Source organism: Arachis ipaensis, chromosome B03 (genome assembly GCF_000816755.2).
Source record: "Arachis ipaensis cultivar K30076 chromosome B03, Araip1.1, whole genome shotgun sequence".
Lineage (NCBI taxonomy): Eukaryota > Viridiplantae > Streptophyta > Magnoliopsida > Fabales > Fabaceae > Arachis > Arachis ipaensis.
The window spans coordinates 124,841,855-124,861,474 of record NC_029787.2 but is presented as its reverse complement, the minus strand read 5'-3'; the positions used below and the strand labels follow the sequence as shown (position 1 = coordinate 124,861,474).

The 19,620-nt window shown below is 40.6% G+C and overlaps 1 protein-coding gene across 2 annotated transcripts; it reads left to right on the top strand.

Annotated features, from left to right (window-relative positions):
• LOC107631342 (protein trichome birefringence-like 2) lies at positions 28 to 3,237 on the top strand. Of its 2 annotated transcripts, none has more exons than XM_016334767.2 (5): positions 28 to 954; positions 1,065 to 1,257; positions 1,350 to 1,540; positions 1,627 to 1,785; positions 2,068 to 3,237. In XM_016334767.2, exons 1-5 carry the CDS (start codon positions 113 to 115, stop codon positions 2,408 to 2,410), a joined length of 1,728 nt encoding a protein of 575 aa, XP_016190253.1. In that variant the 5' UTR covers positions 28 to 112; the 3' UTR covers positions 2,411 to 3,237. The 2 variants fall into 2 exon arrangements, with proteins under 2 accessions (XP_016190253.1, XP_016190254.1); XM_016334768.2 differs by having other exon boundaries at positions 2,056 to 2,191.

The following is a 19,620-nucleotide window of genomic DNA, read 5'->3' as shown; positions in this document are numbered from 1 at the left end:
AATTAAATAAATAAATAAAAATGTGCCACTGAATCTTCTTCTCTCAACTCCGATTCAATTGACACATTTTTATTTATTTATTTAATTATTCTTGTATTTTGGCACTTGTTCCATGCCTTGGATTAATGACTCATTGGGACAGAAGAAAAGGGCATGCATGTTGTTCTTCTTCTCCATTTCCATGAACAACACCAAGAGGATTTCTTCATTCTCTGAGTCTTTTCTTTCACACAGGAGAAAAGTGTTTGCTGGTTTTGGTTTAGGTGTTGCATCTTCTCTTTTCATAATCTCATTGTTCTTCTTCCTCGGTACTAATAACTCGGTTCCCAAGGTTGAACATGTATTTGTTCCACCGTTTTATGACACTTATTATTCTTCACCCTGTAACAATCACTTTCACCCTTCTAATAATGTTTCTCATCATGAAACTTCAACTTTAGCAAGTGTTTCTGTTCATGTGAAGAACAATAGCACTATTTTGGTGAATTCTACTACTAATGAGAATAATAGAAACAACAATGCAACCTTGCATGCACATGATGAGGAAAGAGTAATTTCAAGGGAAACTGCAGGTGGTGGGAATTCATCTAGGATCTCCAAAGATTCAAACTTTCATGATGGAGGAATAAGGGTTGTTACAAATTATTCAAGTGTTTCTGGGGAAGGGAATAACAATGGGACACAAATGAAAAGTTCTTCAAGTTTAATTATAAGTAGTCCTAATAATGTGGGGTATGAGCAAAGCAAGAAGAATGTAACTGGCATTATTCATGATGGTTTGTATGAGAATTGTAACATATTTGATGGGAAGTGGGTAAGGGATGATTCAAAGCCTTACTATCCATTAGGTTCTTGTCCCTTCATTGACAGAGATTTTGACTGTCACAGTAATAAGAGGCCTGATTCTGAGTATGTCAAGTGGAAGTGGAAGCCAAATGGGTGTCAAATTCCAAGGTATTTATTAATTTTCACTATTTATATTGTTTAGAACTTAGAACATATTAATATCTTTGATAAGATATCATTGGTTAAGTATTGATGATTGATATACACTCATATGACAGTTTGAATGCAAGTGATTTTCTGGAGAGGCTTAAAGGACAGAGGTTGGTTTTTGTGGGAGATTCCCTTAACAGGAACATGTGGGAGTCCCTTGTATGCATCCTTCGCCAAAGCATAAAAAACAAGGCACGTGTTTTTGAGATCTCGGGAAAAAGGGAATTTAAGAAGAAAGGTGTCTATGCTTTTAGATTTGAGGCAAGCAAGCTTCTTCCATATATATAACTATTATTTTTTATTCAATTGAATTTAACATAACTCAATTTATTGGTGTGTGTTGTTCATGTTAGGATTATAATTGCTCGGTGGATTTTGTTATGTCACCATTCATTGTTCAAGAGTCAACTCTCAAAGGCAAGAATGGGACATTTGAGACACTGAGGCTGGATTTGATGGACCAAACAACTAAAAAGTATAAGGATGCTGATATCATAGTCTTCAACACAGGACATTGGTGGACCCATGAGAAAACATCTAAAGGGTCAGTTCATCATCATAAGAATCTAGCTAGTTGCAACAAAATTCTTCATACATTGATTCACGAGTATACTATAATTCCCTTTTCAGAGAAGATTACTATCAAGAAGGGAACCATGTATACCCAAGACTTAAGGCTTTGGATGCATACAAGAGGGCTTTGACCACTTGGGCTACATGGGTTGACCGACACATTGATCCTAATCAAACCCGGGTTTTCTTCAGGGGATACTCAACTACACATTTCTGGTATCACTCTTTTCTACTTAGCTTCCATTCATTTATGTTATTATGTATATGATTAGTTAATAGTACTGTGTGGACTTTTCTTCAGTGTTCAAAAACTGTAGCAACCATTTTATTGCATATATGTCAAAATAACACAATTGGCCCTTCAACTTACATCAAAACTCAATTTGTAAACTCTTAATCATGAGAGTTCACTGGAACATTTGGGAGTTTGACAACCTTAATTAAGATTTTGAACTTGCATGCATGGCTTTGATTCAAAATTCTAAGACATTTCTTCAGGGGAGGGCAATGGAACTCAGGAGGACAGTGCCACAAAGAAACTGAGCCAATATTCAATGAAACTTACTTGCAAAAGTATCCTTCAAAGATGAGGGTTGTGGAGTATGTTATCCATAACATGAAGACACCAGTTGTGTACATGAACATTAGCAGGCTCACTGATTACAGAAAAGATGGGCATCCTTCCATATATAGAAAGGATTATAAACCATCAACAACAGATCAGAACAACTCTCTATTTGAAGATTGCAGCCATTGGTGTTTACCAGGAGTGCCAGATACTTGGAATGAATTACTATATGTTTCTCTCTTAAAAGATGGAAGGGGAACTTGGAATACTTGATGATCTTCCACCATTTTACTAATTTCAAGAGGGTTTTATGCCAACTGTGCATTTGCGAGTTGGGATTTTAGGGAGCTTGTGTTTCCGGGAATGTTTTTACATTTTTGGAAACTTTTTGAGAATTTTAAATTGAAAATTCTCGAAAATGTAAAAACATTCTGCGAACCACATGCCCCCACAAGGGAAATGGAAGAACCGGAAAGGCCGGAAGAGTAATCGCTTCAATATTCCAACTCGCAATCGCGACCAAGAGAATGGCCACCCGGCACATGCTGCAACCTTATATATCATCAGCTCACACAACTGGAATGTCTAATTCTGAGTTTTTTCCACTAGAAATGTTGTTCATATATAAGGTTGTATTGAGTTAGCTATATATAGTTTGATTGAGTGACAAGATTGTGTATAGGCTTTTTACAAATTACACTCATCTAGCTACAAGGACATGCCATTATACCTTGGATGGCACATCATTTTCAAATTTTTTAGCTGTTATTTTCAGTATCTTATGACAGATTTGGTTGCAGACAATAATGAAGAATCAAATTTTGTGTAAAAGGGTGTTGTTTTTTTAAAGTAATTACTGAGATAGAAGCTGTCCTAAGGGAACTGGGAATTGATAATCCATTGAAGTGTTAAACCCATAAGGGGCTAAATAGGCATCTAGATCTTGGAAACCAACAATTTCAACATGTTCCCTATTGGAAGGTCAAGAAATTGTTGGATAATTAACTTCAACAATGAAACATCAGATGAAAACTTTTATTGAATGTAAGGCCATAAGTCCATAACACAAGAAGCATACATACACACATGAAAAAGGGAAACAGACACAAACATTTACCTACCTACATACTCATCTGCAGAAACTGAAATAGTAGCTTCTCAAAGGAGGAACATCTTCTTAGGTTATTAAATTCTAATTGAAGAAGAAGAACTAACTAGTACAGAAATGAATTGATTGATACATAGCCATATAAGGACCCTTCCATATGTATATATAGGAGTGTCCATTAGTGCCTTCTTGTGACTTGCCGGTTTGCCAAGGCTGTACCCAAATTAAAACTTTGGAGCTGGAGAATGCTTTAATTTCCCTCTGCTACTCATCACAGAGAATGATGCATTTCCACATAGGCAAACTGTGTTGAAAGTGGAGTAGAAGTGTGAAGAATCTACACACGATCCTCCATGTATGCTTCTCTTTCAAGAGCCACGGGTAGATTCTTCCCAACAAAGCTGCTCCATCATTCAAGTGATCCTTCTTCTCTATAGAGAACGCTACTTAGTAGAGAAGTTATTATTTTGCAGCCATTGCCTTAATAAATAACTTCTCATCACAACTAACTCTTCATCAGTAGTCATCACTAGTGCTATCATCTATTCATTATCCAAATGCCTTAACTTCCTTAACTTTTTTTTTAAGTACTAAATTGGTCCCTTATGTTTAGGCGTAATTCTGTTTTGATTCTTAAGATTTAAAGTATTCTATTTGAATCCAAAAAAGTTTCATTTAGCATCAATTTAGTCCCACAGTGTGGTCAAAGTTAAATAATTAACGGAATGTCCTACATAACAACAGTACAAGAACAAAATCGATAATTTGGAGAACAATACAGACTACAGAGGTACAAAATCAACCATGGATACATCAATACATTTATTTATTATTTTTCTTACAATATAAATAAAATATTTTCTATAAAACTAAAGAGAATGATAAATAAATGTATTGATGCATCAATGGTTGATTTTGTGCCTCTGGAGCTTGTACTTGTTCTCCAAATTATCGATTTTGTTCTTGTACTGTTGTTATGTGGGATATTCCGTTAATTATTTAACTTTGACCTCACTGAGGGTCTAAATTGATGCTAAATGAAACTTTTTTAGATTCAAATAGAACACTTTAAACCTTAAGGACTAAAACATAATTACGCCCAAACATAGGGGATCAATTTAGTACTTTACCCTTCAAATAAATAGTCAAATTTGTCTCTCAAAAATCACTCTTCTTTAAATTGGTCCCTAAATTTTTTTAATCAAATTTATATTTCAAAAATTTTAATTTAATCATGTTGATCCATCACTTCTTTTGTCGATGGTATATATCAAAATATTTTAATGTGGCACATTAACTGATATCACAACAAATTGGCTATTAACATGATATGTTTATGAAATTATATTAAATCAAAACTTAATTGAAGGAGGACTTTGAGGTATTGAAATTTCTTAATTTAGGTTAATTTGATCTAATTTTATAAATTTATTATGTTATCTGCGAATTAAAATTACTAAGTGTGTGTTATAGTATCAATTGACGTACCATATTAACAAATTTTTTATGCCATTAATAAAGAAAATCACGGAAAAATCAACATAATTAACTCAAATTTAACCATTTGTTCTTTTTTTTAAAGTAGTAGTTGCAATTGGAAAGCATGTACATAGTGATACTAACCAAATTTAAATTAAAGAAAAAATTTTAGAAAGAGCAATTTTTAGTAATTTTAGTTACTGTTTAACCAACATAAATATTAAATTCTGATAAATGTATATATAAATGGTATTAACGTTCTATTTGTATCCTTAACGTTTATAAAAGTGATTCAATGTTATCCTACTGTCAATTATACTAACAAATCAGATTATATTTTTTAATTATTCTCACTGGGATGTATTCATTCTCAATTAGGTCTCACTTGGATGTGGTTGATTTTAATATTATACCCACTATTTGTGCTTAGATTCAATCATGCCCTTAGAAAAGTGAATTATGTAAATGTTATAGGAATTAGTTTTAACATTTGATGAGCTATTTTTCGGAGTAGATCATCGATTCTATCCCAAACATTTATATTCTAACTTCAAGAAGAGATTTTTAAAACTCAAACTAAAGCATTCATGATGTGTAATTGACGGCAGGATAACATTGAATCACTTTTACAAACGTTAGGGATACAAATAGGACGATTTAAACGTTAGGGACACAAATAGAATTTACCCCAAACGTTGGAGACAAAAACGATACTTTACTCAATTATATATTATATTATTTATCTAAAATAATAATATTTATTAGTTATGTAATATTACTGTAAATTAAATTATATGAACAGTATGTACTACTGTGTGTACATTATTTAAAAAAATACGCACACGTAGACTGTAGTAAAAAATATATAATGATTATATATTTGATTTATCAACTATCATGGTAATCTTAACCTAATTAATTACCTAACTTGTTGAATCCCATCCATGACTCTATCTCACACTAGACCTACCATAATTATTGTTCCATTTTTCACAATTTTTTTTAATCAAATGGAAGGAAGTGTTAATATCCCTACCCTAATTTTGATAGTCCATTCTTTATCTACTACTTATAGAGCTATAGGCCTATATGAATAGCCATCTAGCTACTTGTGTCCATAAGAGGGGCGGAGCTTAGTTTAGATAAGGGAGGTCATAATCTGAAATTTTTGAAAAAATTTAAAGAGTTTTAAAAGTTTGGTTTAAATGAGAAAGGTATTTTATGTAGTGGCAGAGTTTAGTTCAGACAAAGGAGAATTATGGCCCCCCAAACTTTTTATAAAAATTTAGTAGTACTTTTTCAAAAGATAAAAAATAGTTCAATTGATTTAAATATTTTATTATGATTTAAAATATCTAATAAATTCAATAAGCAACATTCTCTCTATTTTTAAGTTTAAATATAAAAAATTAGATATTTTTTATTATTTTATATTTTACTATTTATTTAATTTAATTTTTATATGATAAAAAATAATTCAATAAATATTATAAATTTTAATATTTATCCTTCTAACTTCTTCTTTACATATTTTACAGGATATATATATATATATATATATTCAAATTTTATATAAAATAATAATAAAAATTAAAGAATTGATGTATTTTTTAAGAGGAATGCTAATATTTAAGAATAATAACATATAACTTTTACAACATCAACACCTGTAGATAATTCTTCTATTTTAATGAATTACGAAAAAAGTGAGATACAACTTTTAAAAGTTTAAAAAGTTACATCTCATGAGTTTAACCTTAATTTTTTGGAACGAGATCCTGAAAAACGGCTTTAAATTTGGCAATATCACCAAAACCAAAAAGATGAAATTAGACAAACTTATCTTAAATGGAGTCTATATCAAAAGCATCTTAACAATTATCCTTTATCTGACTCCAAAATTTTATTTCAAGTTCTGCCATCGTGCATAACGACTTAAATAGATAAAAACCCTAGGTAATATTACCTTCCCTCATAGGCAATTTAGGGAATTTAATAACATGATAATCATGTTAAATTTCCAAAAAAGAGAGTATATCCACTTATGATATAATTATTTTGTACCATTAACTTTGAAATCGGTAACTAGTTGTGGGAACTCCGTTGTTGAGACAAAGTCAGAGCAGACACTTTATCTTCTCCAGTATTCTCAAGCGCTAAAGCCAAAGCCAATTTTCATTATCGTTCCAGCCAAATTTCTTCTTCAATAGCCATTTATACCCGCTTTTAGTCGAGTAGGTGAGAATATTTGAGTTTGTCCAAAACCAACCTGTTTTATCTCCTGCCTGCTTGATAGGATCAAAGAGCATCAAATCAAGTTTAACTTCTTCCGGAATCATTGTGCAAAGAATATCCCACCGCCAATGTCCATGGTCCCAGACATCTTCTAGCTTCAAGTGAGAATCAGAGATGTGCACAAAAGGAACCAAAGGAGCTAGTGTTCCACATGGTCGCCAAGCATGATACCAAAAGGATTGAGACATCCTGCCTGTACACCAATCAAAACCATCACGAAGCTTTTCTATTGTCTTATAAATCGCTCGCCAAGTGCTTGAAATATTATTAGAAAAATTGGATGAAAAGCAAGACCTCCCAGATAAATATTTTGCCAACATAATTCTTACCCAAAGCTTATCATTATTATGCAGTAATTGCCAAACAAGCTTTCCTAATAAAGCAAAATTTACACAGTGGGTATCTCTAATTCCCAAGCCTCCATATTTTCTTGGAGTGACAACTTTGCTCCACTTGACATAATTTAAGCATCGCTCCCCCACCTTTCCCTTCCACAAGAATTGTCTAAGCACAGAATCAATCTTTTGACAAACCGAAATAGGAAAAAGAGTCACTTGCATCTGATAAATAGGAAGAGAAGAAGCAACAAATTTAATTAAGCAAAGCCTGCCTGCTCTGTTAAGGAGCCTCGAATTTTATCTAGGGGTGTACGCGGATCGGATCGGATATGGTCAAAATTTTGATCTGATCCGCACTAAAATCATCGGATCGAATTGGATCCAATATCCGCAGTTTTTATGGTTGGATTCGATCCGCACATTTACAGCTCGGATCGGATCGGATATCGGATATATTCGTTACCAACACAAAATCCGCAATCTGATCCGATCCGATCCGAAAATCTTACGGATCGGATCCATATCCGCAATTTTCGAATCATATTCGGATAAACACCGCGGATATGCGGATCGGATCCAATCCATGAACACCTCTAATTTTATCAACAATTACTCTTTAGCATGACCTATATATAACGGTTTTTTTTATTAAAATAAGCAAAAAAAAAAATCATTATTTCCTCAAATACGCATGCTTGATAATAATGCCTAGAATACGCAGGTCCATTTCAAGCCAATCACCCACGAAATGGGTTTGGCCTCCAATTCACTCCAGCCACCCACGAAATGGACCAGAATTCGAATTCAAGGTCAGTGCCCATGAAATGGGCATATCTAGCTCACCCCCCGCGAATTGGGCCAATATGCTGGTGGTACACGCGAATTGGACAACTCTGCCTGGCCAGTCGCAAAAAGGAACCATAGCAGTTGTACTCCACACGAAATGGAGCTAGGAATTCGCTATATAAAGGAGCGTGGAAGACAGTTTGCAAGCATGGTTGGAATTTTTTGGTGCTCGCCCAAACATTCATCTCAAGCAACTCTCTCCTATCTCTATGTATTTCCTTTCTTTTTAAAATTCTATAGATGCTATTTTGTTGTGTCTATGGCCACCAAAAATGTGTACGTTGTCGTATATCCTAATGGAGAAATTTCTGTTACATCTGAAGGTATTACATTTGTTTGTGATGATCCACTTTGGATAATGATCCCGCCACAGACGTCTTTGGAGGAGCTGAAGAACGTGATCCTGATGAATACCGGTCTAGTGGGAAAGAAGGAAATCACGAAGTTGACTTACAGAATGCCGGTTGCAGTTGCCAACTCGTTTGCATATAAGAAAATACACATTAAATCTGACCAACAAGTTTCGATGATGTTTTCTTATCATCGGAGCATTGGAAGTATCTACTCGTTGGAGCTATGTGTGTGTCTCCAAGAAGTTGGTGGAAGCTCATCTAGTTCCAATAATGTGGTGCAACAAGGAAATTTCGGGGCATCTGTTGAAGATGAGTTCTGATCCACTTCAGCCTTATGTTGTACTTCGTTGTTCTTACATGTCCGGGTGGAACATCACCAAGTAGCTCTTCGCACCATTGCCATATATCTCTCTGGTGAAACTTGCTCCATGACCTTAAAGTCCCACTAACAGGCTCGCCATCAATGGGTAACCCTAACTGCATTGCCACATCCTCTAGTGTTATCGTACACTCACCCCACGGGAGATGAAATGTGTGCGTCTCGGGACGCCATCGTTCGACAAATGCACTTATCAGCGGATTGTCATACTCAAAACGCTTTATTAATGACGCATAATAGAATCCTGCTCGTCGTAAATATGGTTCAAGTCTCTGCCGCCTCAGATCCATGGTTGGATCCGCCGGCTCGGACGTGAAAACATCAACAAGTGTGCCATGCAGGGTCAAAACACGTGCGGGCTGCAACAACGAAACCGAAATACAACAATTATTTTTACAGTATCAAATATTAAATAATCATCGAGACTAATAACACAATTAACCACACAAGATCACTGCAACTAACCTTATGAATCAAATGAGCGGCAATATGAACTTCGTCTAACCGATTAAGATTTTCTTCTACGTTCATACCACCATCGTCGCCCATCTTACACTTTTCTATTCTCACCATAATCCAAAAATATTAGGCAAAAAAAACTTTTTTTTTTCCTTTCTATTTTCCACGGTTAACTCCTAGCACTCCCTACCACTAATTTTCTCTGCATGAAGAGCACTTGGTCCTTTACCCAATTGCCCCTTGTATACACACACCAATGCACAAATCCAAAGCTTGCCACCCCATGCATCCAATGCTTGCATGTACAAGAACTGTTGCACTGGAAAATTGCAGCCTTCACCAGACACCAAGGCCATTTTGTTGCTGCCGCCATTGAAGTGACCATCTCGTGGGCGTCGCATTGGAGATGGTCCACTTCGCGTCCGCCAGTCATGGGTTGGTCCAATTCGCGGTCACCCAGCTTGAGGTGCCCATTTCGCTGCCGCCGCCAAAGATTTGTGCCCTTTCGTTTATGCCAGGTTTGAGTTGGAGATGTGTCAGATACTTTGGTCCATTTCGTGGGTGGCTGGAATGAATTGGAGGCCAAACCCATTTCGTGAGTGATTGGCTTGAAATGGACCTGCGTATTCTAGGCATTATTATCAAGCATGCATATTTGAGGAAATAATGATTTTTCTTTGCTTATTTTAATAAAAAAACCTATATATAACTATATCAATAGTCACCAATAACTTAAACTTGAATTGGAGTATAGTTTTACGGAAATGATTCTCTCAATTTTTGTTGACACTTGAGAGAATAAAGTGTGATTTTTTATTATTAATTCTATAAGTAGAACCAAAAATAAATATAAGAAAAAACAATAAAAAATTAAATTAAACAATTGACACCATCTAATTTTTTTTTTTTATTGTAGAGGATCCATTCCCCAATTTTACTTCTTTTACTTTTTTTTTTCCGCCTTACTTCTTCTTTAAGAAAACAAACAAAATTGTTATTGCCTTTAAGTTCCCTTTTAGAAGCTAATCTTTTTTTTAAGTATTATTATATTGTAGCCACTTACAATATGTAGATTGTAGATGCCAATAACTAAAGCCTATTATTTTTCTTTGTATGCAGATAGAGGGTAATCTACTAGTTTTATCAATGTGTCTTTTTGAACATAATTTAAATGTGAAAATAAAAAGCTAAGATATCGAAATGTTACCATATATATTAAAATCTAACAATAATAAAATAAATATCAATCCAACATTTAATTTAATATTTAATTCCTATGCAATTCTAAGATAAAGCAACAACCCCGTTTAACACTTTGTGAGAGGGAAAAAAAAAACAAGATTATTTGTCTTTGAGTTACAATTATTTATATCAACTTTGTTGTTGTTTTCATGATTTGAAAATCATTATGGCCTACCATATACAAATGCGGAAATATTAATGAGAAAATATTTAACGCTCCTTTAGAAGGCCCGAAACCGGCTCTCTAAGGACTCCCAACCGACTTTTAAATTCAAAACGTCTCCCTTATCTTAGCCAAACAAGATAAGATAAGATAGCTACTGTTACCTATAAATAGAGGATCCAGGTCCCTCCAGGTATTCATTCATTCCTCACATCATATACCTCTCAGATCCATTCTGACTGGAGCGTCGGAGTGTCTTTGCAGGTACCTCCTCCCATTGCTCCAGTCGAACGACCCGGCATCCGTCTCAACCCGCAAGTTTCCGATCCATCCCTCAACCCGTACCAGAGACATCTTGTACATTGGCGCTGTCTGTGGGGAACAACGCCGGTTGAGTCAGAATGGCGGACGGACTGGAAGAGCATTCCGTCAGTCACCAGGATGACTCCAGAACACGGAACCCTACCCCAGAACACCAAGAAACCATACTCCACGGAAGGATAACTAGCGCCGTCCATAACAAAGAAGATGCCACTATCATCACAAAAATCCGAAATCCTGAGATACCGGAAAACAGGTCAGCCCAAATAATCCAAGAACTCTGCCACCGAGTCCAGGAACTCGAAGGTCGGATTGCCACCAAGGAAAAACACAGCATCAGAGACGGAAGTCACGCGACCTCCAGATCCAGATCCCGCCACGGCAGGTCGCCAGAACGGCGACACGCCAAAAGAAATGATAGAAGCACCTCGCACAACCAAAAACACGATTGGTCACCAGAACGGCGACACAACAAAAGATAGGGGTGTTCAAATCCAAACCGATCCAAATTAAACTGCTCATCCAATCTGATCCAAACCGAAAACCGATTAAAACCGCACTAATTTAGATTTGATTGGATTCTATTTTTTTGCAAACCGCTGGATTGGATCGGATTTCGGATTTACTTTTCATAACCGATCCAATCCAATCCAAACCGCACAATGTGCTATAATATTATTCTTTTATTATTATATTTACAATTATACTTATAACATGTTTAATTTGTTATTCGAGAACACAAAAACAACCCCCCAGGGAAAGTCCAGAAGACGACCCAACCATAATAGTAAACGTCATCACAGGCAAAGACGTGTCAGGCAAGTCAAAATTAACACTGAAAAAAGACCTCAAAGTCCTGGCCGTCAGAGACCAAGCTCCAACCACCACGGCCGACAAAATGATAACTTTCCTACCCGAGGACTGCCAGCACGGCACCTCAGCCGAAAACGCACCTTTCGTCATCTCAGCGAGAATCGGAACGGGACTAGTTCGAAGAATACTAGTGGACACCGGCGCAGATTCCAACATCTTTTTCCGAGGAGCCTTCGACAAGCTCGGACTCCGCAACGAAAATCTCCAAACACACCGCAACGGTGTCACGGGACTTGGGGACAACTTTTTCAAATCGGACGGCTCCATCACCCTCCCCCTCACCATAGGAACAGGCAACCAAAGGATGACAATTCTATCCGAATTCGTGGTCCTAAAAGATTTCACCGCCTACAACGTCATCCTCGGAAGAAAAATAATCAATGACTTCTCTGCCATCATCTTCACCAAATACCTCATGAAATTCATAACGGAAGACGGCTCCGTCGGGACTATCCACGGAGACCGAGAAGTCATGGCAGAATATGACAACACAAGCCTGGCCTTACGGAAAAAGTCCCGCGACGCGGCTGGAATATTCCTAGCAGACCTGGACGCCCGAAAAGACGGCCAACCTAGGCCAGAACCAGAAGGCGACATGGAAAAACTACAAGTAGGGCGAACCAAAGACGAATACACCTTCATCAACAGGAACCTCCCATACGACCTTAAAGAAGACCTCTCCCAATTCCTAAAACAAAATAGAGACTTGTTCGCTTTCACACTAGCCGACATGCCTGGGATTGACCCCGACTTAATGTCTCACCGGTTAGCCGTGGACCCCAACGCCAAACCCGTAGCACAGAGGAGACGAAAAATGTCGTCAGACCGGGCAGCCGAGGTCAAAAGACAAGTAAAAGCCCTGCTCGAAGCAAATCATAACCGATCCAATCCAATCCAAACCGCACAATGTGCTATAATATTATTCTTTTATTATTATATTTACAATTATACTTATAACATGTTTAATTTGTTATACATTTTTCTATTATTCATGTATTATTATTATTTAATAAATATTTATGTTCAAAATATTATTTATTTATTTATTTTAACTAACTTATAATTTCATTTCTATTGTTATGTTATCGTTAGCTTTTTAAGATATTATTAAGACTTGTTATGTCATTGTTGATTATTTAAAATTTGATGTTGAGACTTGGTATATGTATTTAAATTTTTTTATTTAAAAAACCGCAAATCCAAACCGATCCAAACTGCTTGTAATCGGATCGGATTTTCAAAAAAAATTTATCCAATCCAAACCGCACCGCACATAAATTAAACGTTCGGATCGGATGACTTTTTTCCTTAAAACTGAACCAAACCGCACCGCAAACACCCCTAGCAAAAGATACGACCGCAGTATCTTCCACGATCCCGTTCACACGGATGAGGACCGACGACACCGAAAAACCAAGCGCACGAGAAACGACCACACAATAATAGGAGCTACTCCCTTCACAGAAAGGATCTTAAAAGCAAAACTCTCCAAAGGTTTTGATAAACCCACCGACATGAAGTATGACGGGACCAAAGATCCCCAAGAACATCTAACGGCCTTCGAAGCCAGAATGAACCTAGAAGGGGCAGCCGACGCAGTCCGGTGCAGAGCTTTTCCGGTAACCCTAGCTGGGCCGACAATCAAATGGTTCAACACCCTCCCAAACGGATCCATAACCAACTTCCACGATATCTCGCGAAAGTTCATGGCCCAATTTACAACCAGAATCACTAAAGCTAAACACCCCATCAGCCTACTAGGGGTCACACAGAAACAAGACGAATCCACAAGGAAATACCTCGACTGCTTCAATGATGAATGCCTAACGGTCGACGGACTCACAGATTCCGTCGCAAGCCTCTGTTTAACCAACGGGCTCATGAACGAAGATTTTCGCAAACACCTCACTACCAAACCAGTTTGGACCATGCACGAGATCCAGAACGTCGCCAGAGATTACATCAACGACGAGGAGGTTAGCCAGGTCGTCGCCGCCAATAAACGGCAACATGGCAATGCCCAACACAGCAACACGGCGCCCCGGCACAACCCACCACCCAGAGAAAATCAGAGGGACCACCCTAAACCAACAAACACAAACCGACCGCCCAGAATCAGCAAGTTCTCTAATTACACACCCTTAACAGCCCCAATTACCGAGATATACCACCAGATAGCGGATCGAGGTATTATCCCAAAAGCCCGACAACTCAAAGAAAGAACGGGCGGCAACAAAACCCTTTACTGCGACTACCACTGAGGTTACGGGCACAGGACACAAGACTGTTTCGACCTTAAAGACGCCCTCGAACAAGCCATAAGAGACGGCAAGCTCCCAGAGTTCACCAAAATCATCAGAGAACCAAAACGCGCGATAGTGGACAGGTCGCCAACAAAGCCTATCCAAAAGACGCCTTTCCCCTGCCAAACATAGACGGATTGGTAGATGTCGCGTCCGGCCACCGATACCTTAGCTTCATGGACGCATACTCCGGCTACAGTCAAATACCCATGCACCGACCCGACGAGGAAAAAACAGCATTCATCACCCCCGACGGAACGTACTACTACACAGTCATGCCTTTCGGCCTAAAGAACGTCGGAGCCACCTACCAACGACTAGTCAACAAGATATTCCAGAACCTCTCCGGGTCCAAATTAGAAGTCTACATAGACGACATGCTCGCCAAAACTGAATCAGGCGAGCAACTCATCAGCAACCTCAGACTCATAATGAACACCCTACAAGAGCATCGAATGCGACTCAACCCAACAAAATGCGCCTTCGAAATGGAGGCAGGAAAGTTCCTCGGCTTCATGATCACATAGCGCAGAGTCGAAGCTAACCCGGAGAAATGTCGTGCAATCTTCGATATGACAAACCCAAAAAACCTTCACGACATCCAAAAGCTCACCGGCCGGCTCACGGCGTTATCCCGTTTCCTCGGAGCATTAGCACAAAAAGCAATCCCCTTCTTCAAACTGATGAAGAAAGGAGCCCCCTTCAGATGGGAAGCAAAATGCGAGGAAGCATTCCAACACTTCAAAAGGGTTCTAGCGGAACCACCAGTTCTCGCCAAGCCCCAAACAGGGGAGACCCTCTACTTATACCTCTCCATAACGGAAGAGGCACTCGTAGCAGCACTCATCCGCGAAAACGAGAAAAAAGAACAAAAGCCCATATACTTCATAAGCAAGGTCCTACAAGACACAGAAACTCGCTACTCAAGCCTAGAAAAGCTAGCCTTCGCGCTCCTCACGGCCTCCTGGCGCTTACGACAATATTTTCAGGCGCATCCGGTAACGGTCTGGACCGACCAAGTGGTCAAACAGGTATTATAAAAGCCCGACCTAGCAGGAAGAATGCTAGCATGGTCCATCGAGCTGTCCCAGTTCAAAATCAAGTTCGAGTCCCGAAATGCAATCAAAGCACAAGCCATGGTCGACTTCATCGCCGAGATGACTCCGGGAAACCACGCTCCCGAGTCATGGAAGCTGCACGTCGACGGCTCATCAAACGTCACCTCCGGAGGTGCCGGGGTCATACTCGAAAGCTAAAACGGGGTCGTAATCGAACAGTCAGTATGATACGAATTCCCAGTTTCTAATAATCAAGCAGAATATGAGGCTCTCCTGGTAGGCCTAGCCCTAGCCAAGGACGTCAGAGCAAAAGTCCTGGAAGTAAGCACCGATTCACAGGTAGCCAGCTCCCAAATCAACGGAGACTACCAAACGCGAGACCCTTTACTCCAACAATACCTCGCCAAGGTGAACGAACTGAAAGAAAGATTCAACCACATCACCATACGGCACATCCCTAGAGAACAAAATACCAGAGCATATCTCCTCTCCAAGCTAGCCAGCACCAAACCAGGACACGGCAACAAATCGCTAATTCAGGAAGTCGTCAAATCACCATCCATATCCACAACGGCTAACGCTTGCCTGACACTCTCTAGCCGAGGATCATGGACCTACCCTATCCTACAATACCTCCTTGACGGAACACTACCTGAAGACCCCAAAGAGAAAAAACGGACAAAAAGGGAAACCGACAACTACACGGTTGTCGCATGACAACTATACAAACCCGGATTCTCGCAACCTCTGCTCAAATGCGTCGAACCCGGGGACACGGAGTACATACTCCGCGAAATTCACGAAGGTTGTTGCGGCCACCACATCGGAGGTAAAACCCTCGCGCAGAAAGTCATCCGGGCCGGCTACTTCTGGCCCACGGTTATCCGGGACTCCATGCAGTTAGTAAAAAACTGCGATAAATGCCAAAGGCACACCAACATCCACAAGGCCGCCCCGCACCAGCTCAGCATCATATCGGCAGAGTAGCCATTCGGCACCTGGGGGATCGACCTTGTCGGACCCTTTCCTACGGCACCCGGTCAACTCCGATATCTCATCGTCGCCATAGATTATTACACTAAGTGGATCGAGGCCGAGACCCTGGCTTCCATCACGGCAACCCAATGCCGAAAATTCCTCTGGCGACAGATCATCACCCGATTCGAGATCCCCGAGATCGTCATCTCGGACAACGGAACCCAATTTGCTGATAAAAAATTCAGAGAATTCCTAGAAGGACTACGTATATCCCACCGCTTCAGCTCGGTAGAACACCCCCAAACAAACGGACAGGTGGAATCCGCGAACAAAATAATCATCAAAGGACTCAAGAAGCAGCTCGACGAAGCCAAAGGACTATGGGCCGACGAACTCGGATCGGTCCTATGGTCATACCGAACAACACCCCAAACGACCACAGGGGAAACACCTTTCCGATTAACGTACGACGTGGAGGCCGTCATCCCAGTGGAGATAGGAGACCCAAGCCCCAGAAAAATGGTCGGAGGCAACGACGAGGAAGCGGAACGAGACCTCATTGACGAAGAAAGAAGCATAGCTCATGTCAGAGAGCTAGCCCTAAAACAAAGAATCAGCGTAAGGTACAACCACGACGTCATCAAACGAGAATTCGCACCCGACGACCTCGTCCTACGACGTAATGACATTAGAGCCCCGACCCCAGGGGAAGGGAAACTCACCTCCAATTGGAAAGGACCATACAGAATCAAAACCACAATCGGAAGGGGAGCATACAAGCTCGAACGACTTAACGGCGACAAAATTCCGAGGACATGGAACGCCGCTAACTTACGACGCTACTACACTTAGATTGACCACCCTAGGTCCTCCCTTGTCTTTTTAATTTCCTTTTAACTCAGATCTAAATAAAAAAGCCCAAACGGAAACACGAGTCATTAAAAAGAAAGCAAGTCATAAATGGTCATGATAGCATAACCCAGAGTTCAAAACAACACGGCCCACGGCCAACCAAATATCCAAAACAAAACAGTTTGAAACAAACCAAAATAACAAATTACAATAAAACTATTAGAGGTCAACAATTTGACCATCACGGACGGTCTTGAAAGCCCCCATTACAGACACGTCCACACCCGGAGCCAGCATCGAAGCTTGAGCCCTCATCATTTCCTCGGTGGCCACAATCGCTCCCTTCGCATCGGCCAGCAACTCCGCCTTCTCCTTCTTTAGCGCAGCAACTTCGGCCTTCAAAACCTCTAGCTCTCCCAGAATCACGGCAGCCTGAGAACCCGCATCGGAAGCCTGTTGCCGCTCCGCACACAGTTGAGAAAGACGTGAAGTCTCGACCTCGGAAAGGCGGAGAATCTCCGCCGCAGCTTCCTCGGAAGACTTCACTGCCTTCTCTCTCACCACCTCGGCAGCTTCGAACTGCTCTTTCAACTTAGCCACCTCAACTTGAGAATGACGGAGCTTCTTGTCCAACAAACCGACCTGAGCCATCACTGGCTCAGCCTTCCAGACAATGACAGCAGACCGAAGGAGGGCACGATACACCGACTTAGCTTGGAACGAAACATCACACTCATCAAAAAATGGCTCCGTTCCAGGCATCAAGTGCTGATCTATGAACCCCGAAGCATCAAAATGGCGGTCCATCACAGTAAGCACAACACCCTCCTCCCCAAAGGTCTCACTACTAGGCTCCTCAGGCCTCTTTCTTTTCCGAGAAGCCTCGGCAGCTGTCACCACGACAACTTCAGGCGAACTCACAGGGCCAGGTGAAGCCCGAGCACCAGCCCTCACCCCCGACGAAACCACCTCCTGAGAAACAGCTCGGGAATCCGCAGTAGGGTTGGAGACAGGGGTAGCATGAGATGCCGACGACCCCTCCTCTCGATCCATCGTTGCCTTCAACCGCGCCAGGAAAGTCAAACCACCAGCCATCTCAACTGAAAGAAATCAAAGGGAAAAACATCAAGTTACAAAATCGGAAAGACAAACATGAACAAGAAAAGTAACAAGCCACACACCAATATACGTCCGACAGGCCACAGGATCCCCCATAACGTCTCGAGGATTTAACGGACGCTCCCCGAACAAATGCCACAAGACATTGGCGATGTCCTTATCCTCCGAAGACAAACCATCATAGGTGACCTTAGTCAAAACCGACGACCCGGCACGAAAATTCCAATAGGTCAGGAACCGGCGCCCGCCCTCTAACGACAACCAAAACGGATGATGCCCCTGGACGGGGCGCACCTTAAAGTACTCTCTCTTAAAACCGTGAAAAGAATCTTCAAACAAACCAAAAATGCGACGATGAGGCTGAGCCCGGAACGACATATAACCTTTCTTATGCTTCCCCTCTTTAGACGGAAGAGTACATAAGAAAAGAAAAAGGAAGACAGGAACAGAAACCGGAAGATCAAGGTACTGAAACACAAGTTCAAAAGACCGAACGGCTGCCCAGCTATTCGGGTGAAGCTGAGACGGCGCCATAGAACACCGACTCAGCAGATCCTGAACAAACGGCGAAAAAGGAAGCCGCACGCCGAGCCGAGTAAACATCGATTCGTAAACCCACATCCAGTCCGGAACAGTGGGCGAATCGAGGTTCAAATAACAAACGCGCTCATCGGCGTCCGGAAGGGCAAGCTCATACTGCCGCTCCATATCGCCACCACCACAAATCGCCCCTTGATCACGGAGGCGTTGAAGATCGGCCTTCGTCATCCGCGACGGAACGCCCTACACATCGCTAGTTACCCAAGTATAGCGAGCGGGGACGCCCCTGGAAGGGGCTATCAGAGTACCCACACCCTCACTCCTCCGCCGATGCATACCTAAAACAGGGAGGAGCACCACCATCAGCCTACTAACCCTACGCAGAAGCAAGGAAGACAACCAAAAACCTACTACCACTACCAGCCCAACACAGCAGTGCTCAACCCCTTTTACCACCACCCAAAGCACAAAACGTAGTACAAAAAGAAAGATGGCAGAACAATGCATGACAAATATAAAACAACGAAAACATCACAAGAGTAAAAACAAGGAAGAACAGAGGAAAACCAACCTGATAATGCAGAAAACAAGCCTGGAAAACGAAGATGAGAAGCAGAAACTCAACTCCAGAAACGCAACAGAGAGAAGGAGATTTTTTCAGATAAGAGAAACGAAAGGAGAGTGAAATAAACGAGGGAAGTAAGAAGGAAGGCCAAAACGGTTTCAAAAGGGGGGCAGAAAGACACAAATAGCCCTGAGCAATAAAATGGCACACAA